Source organism: Streptopelia decaocto, assembly GCF_964273445.1.
Source record: "Streptopelia decaocto genome assembly, chromosome: 11".
Lineage (NCBI taxonomy): Eukaryota > Metazoa > Chordata > Aves > Columbiformes > Columbidae > Streptopelia > Streptopelia decaocto.
In genome coordinates, this window is record NC_138666.1 from 21004815 (window position 1) to 21018635 (window position 13821).

At 43.3% G+C, this 13821-nt stretch overlaps 1 protein-coding gene across 5 annotated transcripts in view; it reads right to left on the reverse strand.

The window, feature by feature from the left end:
- Window positions 1-1019: 1019 nt before the first annotated feature.
- The window catches only part of DUS2 (dihydrouridine synthase 2), a 30485-nt gene continuing 17683 nt past the window's right edge, over window positions 1020-13821 (reverse strand). For 2 of the 5 annotated variants that reach the window (XM_082063087.1, XM_082063086.1), the window contains exon 16: window positions 11011-12804. In XM_082063087.1, the coding sequence (XP_081919213.1) occupies window positions 12567-12804 (238 nt within the window). In that variant the 3' untranslated portion in view covers window positions 11011-12566. Of the gene's footprint in view, window positions 2481-2995; window positions 3132-3240; window positions 3304-4202; window positions 4477-11010; window positions 12805-13821 lie in introns of those variants that run through there. The other 3 variants (XR_014185167.1, XR_014185166.1, XM_082063088.1) reach the window with 3 other exon arrangements.

Below are 13821 nucleotides of genomic sequence, written 5' to 3' on the forward strand. Positions count from 1 at the left end.
TGCAGAAACAAACGGGTACAGCTTTATACGTTCCTGCAGAAACAAACGGGTACAGCTTTATACTTCCTTGGACCAGCTCTACCGGGAAGTCTTTAACAGATATTTGATGTCACTGAATCCAGGTCAACCAGGGAGTCACTGTCCACAGGACACAGCGTGACAAACACTGCTTTTGTCAGCAGTGCTGATGGAATCACCCTTGTTCCCCTCCTGTTCTTTCTCCCTTGTTGCCCACAAACAACCGTTTGGAGGGCTGGTGGAAGGGGGATGGAGAAGAGGTTGGTTTTAATGAATCTGTTTCAATTCCCTAATCTGTCTTACAAAAACCACCACGAACAGCCGTAATGCCACAAGTGACGCAGTGACAAAGGTGTGGGGAGTGAGCAGCGGAGGACGGAGATGCGCTGACACAAGGTGCCCAACAAACAGCAGCCAATTAAAGGAGAATTCTTGGAAAGCAGCAAGGTGTCAGTTAAAGACTGTCCTTTAAATAATAACTTTTTTAAAAAAGTGAAACCATAGGGGTGCCATTTAAATAGCCTGAGTAGAACTCAGTGACTCCCTTGCAATTATGCATTTTGGCTGCTTCTTTGCAAATCCACATAGTAGCACATTTACTAAATGTGCAAAACTGGGCTTGTTTACACAGGGCTAGTACGGTAGAGACAGTTCATGTGAAAATTTTTAAAGGGTCTTATTTCTCAATGTCATGTGTTCAGAGCTCGTAGCTCGGCTGGTATTTTGTCCCTGCACAACCAAATCACATTGTCCTTTTCTTCCAAAACAGAGTGTTCACCAGTAATTCAGACCTGTGTTCTGAGGACCAGCGAGATATCCACTTAGAAAGCGTCACACAGTTCAGGTCACGTAGCAAACTCACTCTGCTCCGTCCGCAAGGAGGTCTCCGACACTGCCACGGTTGTACACGGCTTTTGTATGAACGAGCTCGTTGTTACTGACTGCTGCAGTTTATTGGAAAATTAAAGATTAAAATATGCAGACTATTTTACAACCACGCATAAATTTACAAACTTCTGAGATCCAATGTTTGCCTGCCCCCAAACCAGATTACACAATACAGGCATTTGTAGGGAAAAAATCACAGACAGATTTTTAAAGGCTCTGTAACACTCACAAAAGAACTGTTAAGCAGCTGCTCATTCCCCATTTTTATGAATACAGGGCTGAGTTATTGCTCCATATAATACAGTACTTGTTTTGGCAAAAGGTAGGAGGTAATCCCTAAAGCTCAGGCCGCTTACAGGTCGTATCTGCCTCTCCAGTGACACGGCCGGAGCCTGGTAAATTCTCTGAAGGGCAGTGGGACTAGTCTGAGTACTGTTCACGTACTGACCGATATATATGCTCCCTATATAGAATCTCTATAAAAAAGATTCCAAAGAATATGCTTTTGTTTCAGGGAACAGAAGGACTATTTTGTTTTGCTCCTTCCCTCCCAAATCTCTCCCTCCAGAAATGACTCTTGGTAATCCTGCATGTTTGGGGTTTTTAATCTATAGACAAAAATATGGAGCCAGGAGTCAGATGAAAACTAAACCTCATAAATCCTTTTAAAGGGATTTCTATCTTATCTAGGCTTACTTAGATGTGGTAGGAACAGGGAGACTGGAGCCAACTGTGTTATTTCCACCAATGTGCCTTGAAGTTCAAGAATTAATAACGTCAAAAAGCTCCTATGCGTTCCCAGATACATGTTATATGGTTCACAAATAACAAGGTCCGGTTTGTCTGTCACCTCTCTCAGCAGCCGTGAGAAGCACCTGGATTCATCAGGAAGACGCACCGTAGAAGATGTCATCACCTCATTCATTTGGAAACTAGTGGGTTCTCAGGAGCGGCCTCAGAGAGCCCTGACACAAGGTTGTGTGCGTCCTGAACGCCTTTTCTTTCAACTCTTTCCCCCGAACCTTTGTCTTCTCCTGACATTTTTCCGTCCCTGGGGCTCTTTGGGAGCAGTTCGGACGGAGGATCTCTCTGCAAACCTCGGCTTCCCTCACAGCCAAGAAAAGCAAAGGATCAAGCTCACATTTACCTGTCTAAAGCAATCAGAACTTCAAGTTTATCATTCGGAAATCATATGGACCATAAACCAAGTGTTTATTTGGCCTCTTTTTTAATGAAAGAAGAACTGGTATTACAAATCACCTTAAGAATGGAGTTTCCATCTTCCCTGCCTTAATCTGAGAGGGAGAAGTACTGAATTTGAGGACATGGTCAGGCTTGTGCCGCTAATGGAGGTGCCCTGTTCACACCGCCTGTCCTCTTAGTCTGACTACAGTCTGACTACACATGGAGCCGCTCCCTAACGCGGTTCTGTCAAAATAATCTGCTTTCTGTGGCAAACGATCAGAGAACCATAGGAAAGGAATGAAAGAAAAACGTTCTTATTTGTCAGGTCCGGTTGCTCTAGGGACTGGACACGGTTCTCAGTGACAGCTGCTACCATGGCCATTAACACCCTGAAACAAAGCGAATGAAAACCCTGATTTAGAGGAAAGGAGCGAAATCTCACTAGGAAGCCCTAGGAATATCATAGGAGTAGGCAACTGCATAGCAGTTTCTTTAAAGAGAGAAACAGATGAACATTTGGAGAAAAGTCTTTCTATTTTAATGATCTGTAAAGATTAGCCTCTGGGAGCTCTATTTTTAAAATATTCTTCTACAATTAAAACCAGTTAACTCAGAAACTGCTGCAAGATGAAGTATATTTGATCTCTTGTCCACGTTATGAACTGCCACTTTTGTTTGCTGCAGAATAACCCTCCTCCAAATTGTAAATGCTGATTATGTGATGTGCGCACAGAAGAGGTGCAGCATCTGTTACGCAGCCTAGAAACAACCCGGACTGCCTTATTGCCAGGAAGACAACTCGCTGCGTACAAGAATGCTATTTGTCTGTTAGCCGTGCAAGAATTCACTTAGCTTCCATTTCAGCTCATTTGTAGTTGCCAATATCTACCCTTTAAATACTTACAGCTGCCACTTCTGTGTTGAAAAAGTATCTGTTTTCATCTTTCATTTAGGAGTGAGACACTGTCCAAAGCATCTGGTAATGTCAAGTGTGGGGCCCTGGATAGCCCAGGAACTGGATAGCCTGGTTCAAAGTCATCCTAGACGAGAGTAAGAGTGTTTCATGAGCAGTTCTTCTGGCAGTAGTGGCCCTTGGCTATAAAAACTTCCACCCAACAATAACACTCTATTCTGCTGGCTTGTTTTTACCCTGCATCGGTTCCCCAGTCTGGTGACCCAAACAGTTGTACACACGTAGTCGCGCTTGCAGAGCTGAGGGGGCACGAAGAGACGTCCAGGGTTACTTTTCTAGAACTGACTTCACAAGACATACTTGTAAAACTGACTTGAGCACCCTGTATCCGTATCACAGGCAGAGGACTTCAGCCTATAAAGACATTAACCCAAACCGCCTTCAAAGCCCTAATTCCCTGGATAAACATTTAGAAGTGTGCTGTGGATTCTAGAATTACTTCAAAATATTCTTCCTTTTCAGAAAACAATAGCAGAAGGGCAAAAGGTAAACTAAGGAATTTTAGATTTTACACTTGGCTGAATTGTTTATCAACTGCCTATTGCAGATGACCAAGAGGAAATAAAATCTCTCTGGTTTAAAAGACAGTCTTCCCTAAAAAAAATAATCACAATCGCTGCAAAATTGACATCTCCATCACAACCTTGCATTGCTGCCATATGCATCAAATCAACGGGTGGGCCATCAGAATTACAACTATTTTACTATCAAACAATGCAGATACTGGCCCACCCACTTCTCCCCCCGTGACCGAATGTATGTAGGCTGTAGGTATCATTAGAGCCGCAGCTCGGGGCGCAGCCAGCCCGGCTCTACAGCAGCTGTAGTAGCTGTTGCTAACAGACGCCCTGCAGCGCAGATCGCCTTGCAGGGGCGCACGACATTCTACAAACCTCAATAAACACTCGAGAAGTGTAGCCAGCGCTGAGATCTGCTCTGGCATGGCTGTTCTGCCCGTGGCCAGCCATTGCGACTGGTGTTTCAACAACACAACTTCCATTACATGGAAATAACATTCGTCTTAGCTGCTCTCGGGAATCACACAACTCACAAAGGAAACTGTTTCCCAACGGAAAGTGTTCTTATTTAGGAGAACTCTATTCATGATTCTCACCATTTGCAGGGATAACGTGACGCAAAGAATTACAACTCTGGTTTGACTAATATGAACCCTGCCCATAAACAAGACTTACAAATGCAAAGGTTAGGCTGTCAAGAGGTACCTCTCTGGACCTGAAGCTAATGGGGCTGTGGCTGCCCTGACCTTTCCGAGGTGAGGAACACTGCCTCCAGCAGCCCCGCTTTCCCCTGCATTCGCAGGGCCCTGCCCTGCCAAGGTGCCATCCTTGCTGTTCTGCCACCGCTGATACCGGTGTGGTCCCAGAGTGAATCACATCAGGGAACTGATTCGCCTGAAAAACAAAAGCAACCATAAGCAAGTGGTTGTGCTGGCACAATGGAGTAGATAATAAGCAATGGAGGGTGCAACAAGAAGCAGGAGGCAAGGACTCGATCACTTTGTTTGAACCACAGCCTATCACGTGAGCCTTGACAACATACAATGTCTCTATGATAACAGAGAAACTGGAACTGTAAAGGGATGGAATTACTGGTAAGTCTGAATAGCTCAATGAAAGAGCTCAGAATAAATGTCAAGTCAGCTTTTGTAGTCCCTTGCCTTAGTTGTATCTCCACATGTCTCATGAAAGAAAGCGTTTGATATGTTTGAATTGAATTCTGCAGTAGTTTATTTAGTAGTTTTGAGTGTCTCTGAGAATTGTGTGTTATTTGTTTTAGGAATAATTAGACCCAAATATACACTGGCAACACAGTTCAAACAGTGTCATCCTAATAGACCTACGAGACACGAGGCCAGGCAGCAGCTTCCTGAACTGGCGGCAGTTCAGTACCCCTTGCTGGCGCTCTTCAGTTCGCCGCCCACGTCAGCAGAATACAGCGCCTTTCACAGAAAACCTAACGCAGTCCCCATGAAGTGCTGGATACCAGTCCCTTCTGTTTAAGCACACAATTTTAAAATTTCAAACAGCCAAAGAGCTTGAGGCAAAATTCCAAAGTCCAAATAGCTTTTAAGTTTGAGAGAATCCAAAATGTTACTTTAATCCATCTAATTTACCCAGCATTTCATCCTTTGTAAGTAATTTGGTATAAAGCTTCATAGTCAACTAGTGAAAACTTTGAGCAATGCTGATCTCCATTTTAAATAATCTCCTGTCAAGAATCCTATATAAGAACACCACTACTTCCTATACTTGTAGCAGGTAGCTCTGAATTCAGGATATTATCCAGCATCTCAGAACCATATCTAAATCACCAATAAAACCTCTCAGGGCGATGGTAAACCATTTTCCTTTGTGACACTGATAGGGCTTCATGTCGCCTCAATTCCAGATCCCTGACTACCTTAACTTTCTTCTCACCCATTCATCCCACAACACATTCTTTAACCTGCTGTATATGAAGCTTTTCTTTCTCCCGTGTCCACCCCAAGTCCCTCGGCTTCCTCCTCCTCCTCCACCTCATCCACTGTTGTCTGTCGGAGAGCAAAAAGAGACGTGCTACAGCATCTCCTTCGCTCTTGTGAAAGACAGGTCAGTGAGCCCCGCGCTCCTCCCCGCCTTCCATCCTTTGTGCACAGTTATATCCTGTCTGCCCTGGCTTTCAAATTTGTTCTCTTAGACAGTAAAACCTTTATAGCGGATGCTCCACACGCTCTTAACACTTGGCCTGTTTTGGGTCTTGCTATAGTATAGATGATGAAACTATATTCCACACAGACCTGAACTTCATCTCACAACAACAACAAAATAAACCAAATCCTGTGCATAATTGTAATGTTTTTAAGTCATAAAAGTAATGTTGGAATCTATTTTTTGACATTGCGTTGTTTCCCTCACTTCTGATAACCTGCATGTTCCTCTTGTGAAGTTATGTTTTGTTTATAGTTTAGAAACTGTGTGTTAGATCTCACATGATGACCTTTAAAATAAACCGAGCTTAACATCTTGATATCCACAATGGCGTGGGAGTTAAAAGATGTGGTTGAAGATACTTGTTTCTTGTTAGGAGGAAACTAATGACAGATCATGCCACTTCCTCATTTACCAAGGAAGAGCCTCTCAGTGCTAGCTTTATGTTAAAGTATAGCAGTTCATGATGTGCTGTGGATGTATTTACAATATCTATACACATAGGTTGTTGACAGAGCTCAATACTGCATATTGTTCATTGACTAATCCACACAAATTAGCAGAAGAAATTACATAGCTTTTATCTGCTATGCAAAGGTTATGAACTTGTCCCCAAACTACTGAGCAGTAAAGAGATGCGAAGTATACTGCATAGAAATATGCCAGACATCTCAGTTCCACTTCTTCAGTCACAAGGAATGGGATCAGACAGCCGCACGTCCAGTCGGTCTGTACCTTCTCATCTCGCTAACGCCTGTGCTAATTTGCATATTTGTGTCAAAGAATGACAACTATTACATACTTTTAGGAGATCAGCTGCATCATAGACAGTAACAGTCCAAACTCCACAGAAGTCCGTATCACTGACCCGAGGTCCCGACCCAGAGATACTGTACTTGAAAGGACAAAAAACTATTTTAATAGCTCTTTTCTGCCACTGATGTTTGTGCCGAGGTGTTTCACGCCGAGAACTGCACTGTAAGCAGCAGCTCGCTCCACTCCAGTCTGACCTTCCCTACGGCCTGCATCGGTGTTACTGTGAGCGCGGGTGCCAGAGCAAAAGGCTCCCTATTCCGTTGTTTTCCGCCTTCATAATTCACCTGAGATGCTCCTGCCACGCTGCAGTTCTGGCCAGCCGTTACCCATCAAGCAAGGCGCTTCAGGCGCTGACCGACAGCTGGTGGCAGATTTTGTTTGGGCCACCGAAGGTGGTGGCCGCTCCGGCTGCCGGCTCTGCCCCTCCCACCAGCGACAGTGGCTGAGCCCACCAGCTCTGCACCAGGAGCCGAGGAGAAACCTCTGTCTGTTCAGTGATCTCTGCCTACAGAAGCAATCATTGCCAAGCAGAGACGGCAAAACAACAGATGCACTCTTCATCATCCCAGCTAAATGCCTTCTTGAATGGAAGTCAACACCTGCACAATACTGGCCTAGTAACTCGGGTGTTCTTGCATCCAGGGATGCAAGAAAGGCTTGCAATGGAAATTCATGGATTAACAAGGTGAATATTTATGTTCAGATAAAAAGATTGGTCAGGTTGACATGCCTACTCTAAATATTGATGTGGAAGAAAAGAATGGAATTTACAAAAGCTAACTGTATCTTAGCGAGGCTAAGAACTGAGCGGAAACTATCCTGAGTTCCCATTTGAAAACCCACGCTAACCTGAGTGAAGTGTAGCCTCAATAAGCTAAGCTTAGTTTTTGTCAGTAACCCAAAACCTGCTAGAGAGTTACACACAACTACTTTTCTCTAAAGGCCAAGCTGTAGTGAAAATCAGCTGAAGTCAGAGTTATAGAAAAACCAACCAAGCTTAATAATTGAAGAAGGAATAGAGTTAGCCGCTTCCTGTGAGTCCAGGGTCCTGGAACTGTAACGATTGTTAAAAAGTATCCCTGCATACTACACTGGGGCATATCCCTCCCATTTGCTCACGGGCACTTGTATCTTTGCCTGGGTGAGAATTTTGGCCTTGGAACAGAAACGTTTTCCATTGGCACCAGGTACCCAGTTTGTAAGAACATAATTAGTGGATTAGAATGTCCTAACGAGACAGCTGCTATGTTACCTCTCTCATTTTCCCAGAGGGGAAGTTTTCACGGCTTGAGGATCAGGCTTGGCTCCCATAAACTCTGTAAAGTTTGTAAAGGAGAGTGTTCACTTTTCATACACGCATTCATGCAGAAATATCACTACACATCAACAAAACACCTTCTTCGGAGAGGTGAAATATTTGTACAGCTTTAAAACAGGTTTAAAAGTATGGATTGAAGATCGGTACTCAAATCCTTTTCTATCAGCTTTATGCAATAGAATACTAATAAAAAATCCACATTCACAACTATAGATTATAACCATTTCAGTTACAATCATCAAGCAACAATTTTTAAAGGCCTCTAAACAGGAAGCTCATTTTTCCTAACGAACACAATGACACGCCGAAGCATTAACAAATGTATGGAGACTATCTAAGAACTTCAAGTTTAAATGAGCGTCAGATTTGTATTAGTGTTTTGTAAACTCTCACAAGAGGGTATCTCTCAGACAATAATTTTCTAAAAATGGAAAAGAGAGACTCTCCCACCGTGCCAGGGCAAAACTATTTATATATCTAATAGACGTTTAACAGGCAGATTCGCATTAACTCCTACAATACAGTTTCACTTGGGAGCAAAGTGAACGCCACAAATGTTGTCTATTTTTTAAGCCTCTCCTAGACACACTGAGGTTAATGCTCCTCTGAGCCAGGATGACGGGACTGGGCTCCCTCTGGAGCTCATCAGCTCTCCTCAGCTGACCCAGGGACCTGCTGTTCAACAAGGCAGGAGGCACTCCCTCCTCACCCAGAGCTCTGCATCTTGCTTCTAATGTTTGTCATCAGCTTTGTCATCAGAAACTCTGAATAAAGCCCCAAACATTGGCCTTAGCACTGTGGTACAGAGGGAAACTTAAGCCTTACAGGCCATCTCATCAGCATAGCTTCTTGACTTGCAGTCCAAATATAAGCACACTCCTGTTTAACAAGGCACCAGCTCTCAAGCATCTCGAGCTGGTAGGTTCGATTAAAGAAGTGGTGATAAAATGCTTTTGTGGATGAAGACCTCTTTCTTTCCCACCTGTTTGGGACCTCTTGCAATCTTACCAGTTAATGTCTTTGAAAGGCATGCATGCCCTTCTGCAGGTCATAACGGGTAAGCAAAAACCAAACCAAAACACATCCCCCCTCCCTCCCTCCCCAGCAACCCGAGGCACACTGACCCTTTGAATCGGAGCAGCTGAGCTGACATGTGCGGCACTTGCCAGCTTTCTGAAATCGCAGCACTGGGGAACTCTAGGATTTTGATATTCAAACTCTGTGTCTGTACCGCCAACATGTAACCTCACATTCCAGGGTGGGGTTGGGCTCACAGCCCGGGACATTCCAAAAAGCATTCCACCCAGCCAGGCCCCGGAGGTAGCCCCACACTGAGCGCATCCATGCTAAGAGGCTGGCAAAAATACCTTGGCATTCCCATTTCTAAGAAGCGGAGCACACGTAGGCTGCAGGGAGGACACGTTACGGTTCTCCCCATACCCATGGTTGCACTCTGGCAGGTATCGGTACGAATAGTTTCTGCAGCATCAGTATAAAGAAACAAAACACAACTGCCCTTTTTTTTGCTTGCTGTAGCCTTGTGACAGAAAACAAACAACTACAAAAACCCCAACAAACAGTTGCTTCACTGAATTCCACAGGATTAATAGGGAATACTTAAAATAGAACACAGCTTTGGTTAGTATTCACCAAGTATCACATTCACATCACGCTAAAAGTAAAAAAAAATTCTGAAGAGCGAGGCCAAATGTCCCCCAAGTCAAGTGTGGTCTCAATTGCCACCCTATGCGAGGACGCGGGAGCGCAACGGCTGGCTCCTTAAACACCGTGGAAGTCGGCACGTTTATCCTGGAAAAAATTCAAAATCTGCCACCTTCTGCTTATGAAAGGTACAGCGGGAAAGAGGAGCGCAGGAGACCCGCCAGACAGCCACCGCGGCTCCTGTCCTCAGAGCGCGCGGGAACACAGCCCTGTCGAGAGGGAAAGCACCGGCCACTGACGTGATGAGGTCAAAAGCAGCGCTGAGAAGGGAACATACATAGTCAATACAGTTATCCTGTCCGAAGAACCGCCTAGGATGAATGAATGATCAGAGTAGGACAAGTTGTCACACATTAGTTGTAATAAAGGAATGAAAACACGTAACAGCCAGTAAACCAAACGTTCTGACATGCACACTTACATATATACAACTGCAACTTTCCTTCAGTTCTTTTTGAAACTGAGCAAGGGTGTTAACTATGTTATACTTTCCAGCCATTTGCCAGAATTTACAGCCCTTCTATATTTAGCACTGAATGCTCATTCCAGCTGAGTGACTCCTCACCCTCATTTTCACATGCTCTGTTTGGCCTCGCTGTGGCCATCCATAATTACGGCACAGACAACCTCATTAACGTACACAACTCTTACAAGGATTAAGAGGAGTAAGTGTAAGCATCGGGGACCACATAATTTAAGTAAGGATTTGAAAAACTTTTAGTACCCATTTGATTTAATATAAATATAATACATTTACTTTGCAGACTGGTGTTAACATAGTATTTGTTTCAGCTCACAGAGAACTGTATATCCAGCATTATCCAATTCTCTCCATCAACCGAACCAAGGCACGTTCTGTAACACAAGATGATCAGTAAAGCATCTCCATGCCAGGGTATTCATACAACTTCTGCTTAGGTATCCATCTTCAACTATTGTTCCACGCGGATTTTTGGCAGCGTGCTGCAGAAATCTGCTCAGCTGTTCAATATAAACCAAATCTAAGCCATCCTCCACTGCCACAGCAGTCAGCTATCTCCGTAAACCTGGGCTCCGAACTGCATTTCAAGTCAATTTATGGAAGGGAACGGTGAAAAGTCTACACCTCACTAAGGCGGGAAGGATGCAAGTTCACATCATGTGACAAACTATCGGGGAAAACAAAGAAAAGGTACGAATAGCGTGATGAAGGCCTTGGCTCCCATACTGAACGAGAGGGCCAAATCGGCAGTGGCGGAATTTCTCCCAAGTGATTTTTGGCGGCCTTTTCTATGAGCCAAGACAGAAATTACATGCTCCTCATGGCTGGCGTATCTATTAATTGGTCACAACCCACTGCAATTTCCACTAACCCATAGTAATTGCTGCCATACAAGTCTGCATTGTATTTAGGCACCACCACCTTTAATAATGGGGGTTTATCTAATGATTCAACTTTAATTTAGATAGACAATGATGACAATAGAGGAAGCCAGATTCTTCTAAGTGACAGGACAAGGTACAATGGGCACAAATTAAAATACAGGATATTCCAATGTAGACACACAAAAGAAGATGATGAACCACTGGAACAGGTTGCCTGGGTTGCCTGAAAGGTCGTGAGGGAAGTCTCGGTCCTCAGAGATGTGCAGCCCCAGCCAGACACGGTCCTGGGACACCTGCTCTGGCTGACGCTGTTCGAGCAGGGGGTTGGACCAGATGATTCCGAGGTCCCTTCCAAGGTCAAACATTCTTTGATTCTATGGTATTAGGCTGTGCAAGCCACATTGGCAGCAGGATCTAGGAATGACTTCTCTGTCATTCTAGGATTGCTCCGAATGGTCCTGACACAGCTGAGATACTCAGGTAGCACTCACAATAGTAAAATGGCTACTTCTGAATTTCTGATTAATACTGCAAATTCTTTTGCTGCTTCAGAGTAAAATTCTAGCACTAAAATGATATAAAATGTAAGTGTATTTAGCTGCATCTACTGCAATGTGCAAAATGAGCAAGAAAAACTTCCTTCTTAGACTGTATAGATTTACTATAGATTACTCTGATCTAAACAGCAGACGTTTTAAATCTGAATACCCATCTATTTAATTTCGCAAGTCTGAATATTACCTGGCAAGATATTGTTCTTCCATTTTGAAAGAATGGTTTAACGCTGGCACTATCACTTGAGGAAAAAGATTCCAAGTTCTAAAGAGGAAGACTATTTATGAACTACATCCAAATTAATTATGTGCATGTAGATATTTGCCAGAACTTCCAAGTTCAAAAGAACAAAACAGCTCAAAAAAGCCCTCCTGGAGCAAATTCCTGGCCACCAGGCTTCCTCACCAGGAAGGCACAGCTGTAGTACCCAAGAGCAAGAAGGGCTGGTTGCCATATTTCTGGAAGGTAAAATGCAGTAGAAATTATAAAACAAGAATGTTATTTTCATGCTTAGTGCTATAATTTCAAAGTTCTCCTCTCTGCAAAAAGCCTCTTCTTGATATATGAAGGGTGTAAATAAAACCTGCAAGATATGCATAGAACTCATTTGACAAAATTATTTGTAAGTGGCTACTAATATTCTTCTAAGTTAATTTTTCTGATTAACTACACAGTTCCATAATGTATCTGCTTATGGATGATGTATTCATACATCACTTACCAGCACACCATAGACTTCCTAAAAATAAAAACAAGTAAAAAAACCAATGACAAAATAGCTTTGAAAATATTCAATATTTTAAAAAAAAATTATTATTTGGGATAATCTTCTCAATGTTCTTTAAAATCAAGTTGCTAATTTATCCTGTTTGAAAGGCACCATAGGGACAGTGAGTGGTGAACAGTAAACATCTCATTGGCACTTTTCACAACTGGGGAATTTATCTGTTTCCAACAGAATCCAAACAAGAGGTGAAAAGCAAGATATACAAATTGGAGCTAATCTGTAGCTTCCATGCTATCGTGGCATCTTAGGCACATCCATGTCAGAAGTTTCTTCAATAAAATTAGCTTTTTTATGGGAAGGCTCAGCAAGATCTTCTCTGTGGTCTCTGTCATTCAAGGGCTCCTGGTCTTCCCTCCTGCGTTTGTTAAGCGGGTGATTTTCTCCCTCACACAGCTTTCCCTCTGGGACACCCAGGGTTCTCAGGCAGACAATAGCTGCAGCCTGTTCTGCTAGTTTCTTTGACTTGTCCCTGAAGAGCAAGCAGACAGAGCACAGGTAAAAGTAGAAACCAAAGCCTCTACGCTACCAAATGACAATCAGTTTCCTGTCTCTGATGCAATACCATGAAATAAACAGCAGAAGAACAAAACAGGTCAGCTCCAGAAAGTATTTCAGTCTTGCTAGCTATCAATGTTGATGTATAACTCCTGATGTGATATTCCTAGAAAATTTGTTTCTGTCAGGTCTTGTGTCTCAAACACTCTTCACTTCACAGGTATGAAGCCAACATGTGTTTGGCCCAAGTGGTTGCAACCCTCAAAGTTAGTTCTTACAAATATGATCACTAAACAAAACAGAGTTTTGAAGGATCACTTTCTTGAAAGACACTCAGGCCCAATATAATCTCAAGCAGGCGTACAAGTTCATTGATGCTGACAAAAGCAGGAACTGTTCCGTAATAACAAAAATTCCGTCACTTCCAATAGGGACTCCAGATTACACATTTGCGAAATTCGATATTTGAAAACATTTTCTTCTCAAAGATTGTTATCAGCTGAGCTTAACTTCCTAAAGCCTCTGAAGAGGAATACTGCAAACACCAGGAACTGCTGTGCGCATTCGTCCTCTTTAAAACGTTCAGTGCTGCTCTAGCTTCGCACTTAAATCAAGTTCAACTTAGGTGCAAATGCTTGAAGTCAACGCCAGTATCAATAGACGATCATATATAATACCGCCATGAAACTTTAGAGCAACCCTGGATGTAACTGTTGATTAACTGTGATCTCTGAGAAGCCACTAAACTGTCCTCTGCTTCACCATATATAGACACTTAATTCTGACTCGTTACTGAGAACGGATCTGCTGCAGAGCCTGACGACGTTACCTCCTCCAATGCTCCCCCGGGTGGCTTCTGAACACAGACACAACTGAACCAGGTCGCCTCTCTGCTCCCCTTCCCGTACAATTTGTGGACTAACGTACTAAGTCAATTCAAATCTGTAATGGTTTACTTGATTGTGCTGAAGCTTACTTCCTCTTGTCACAT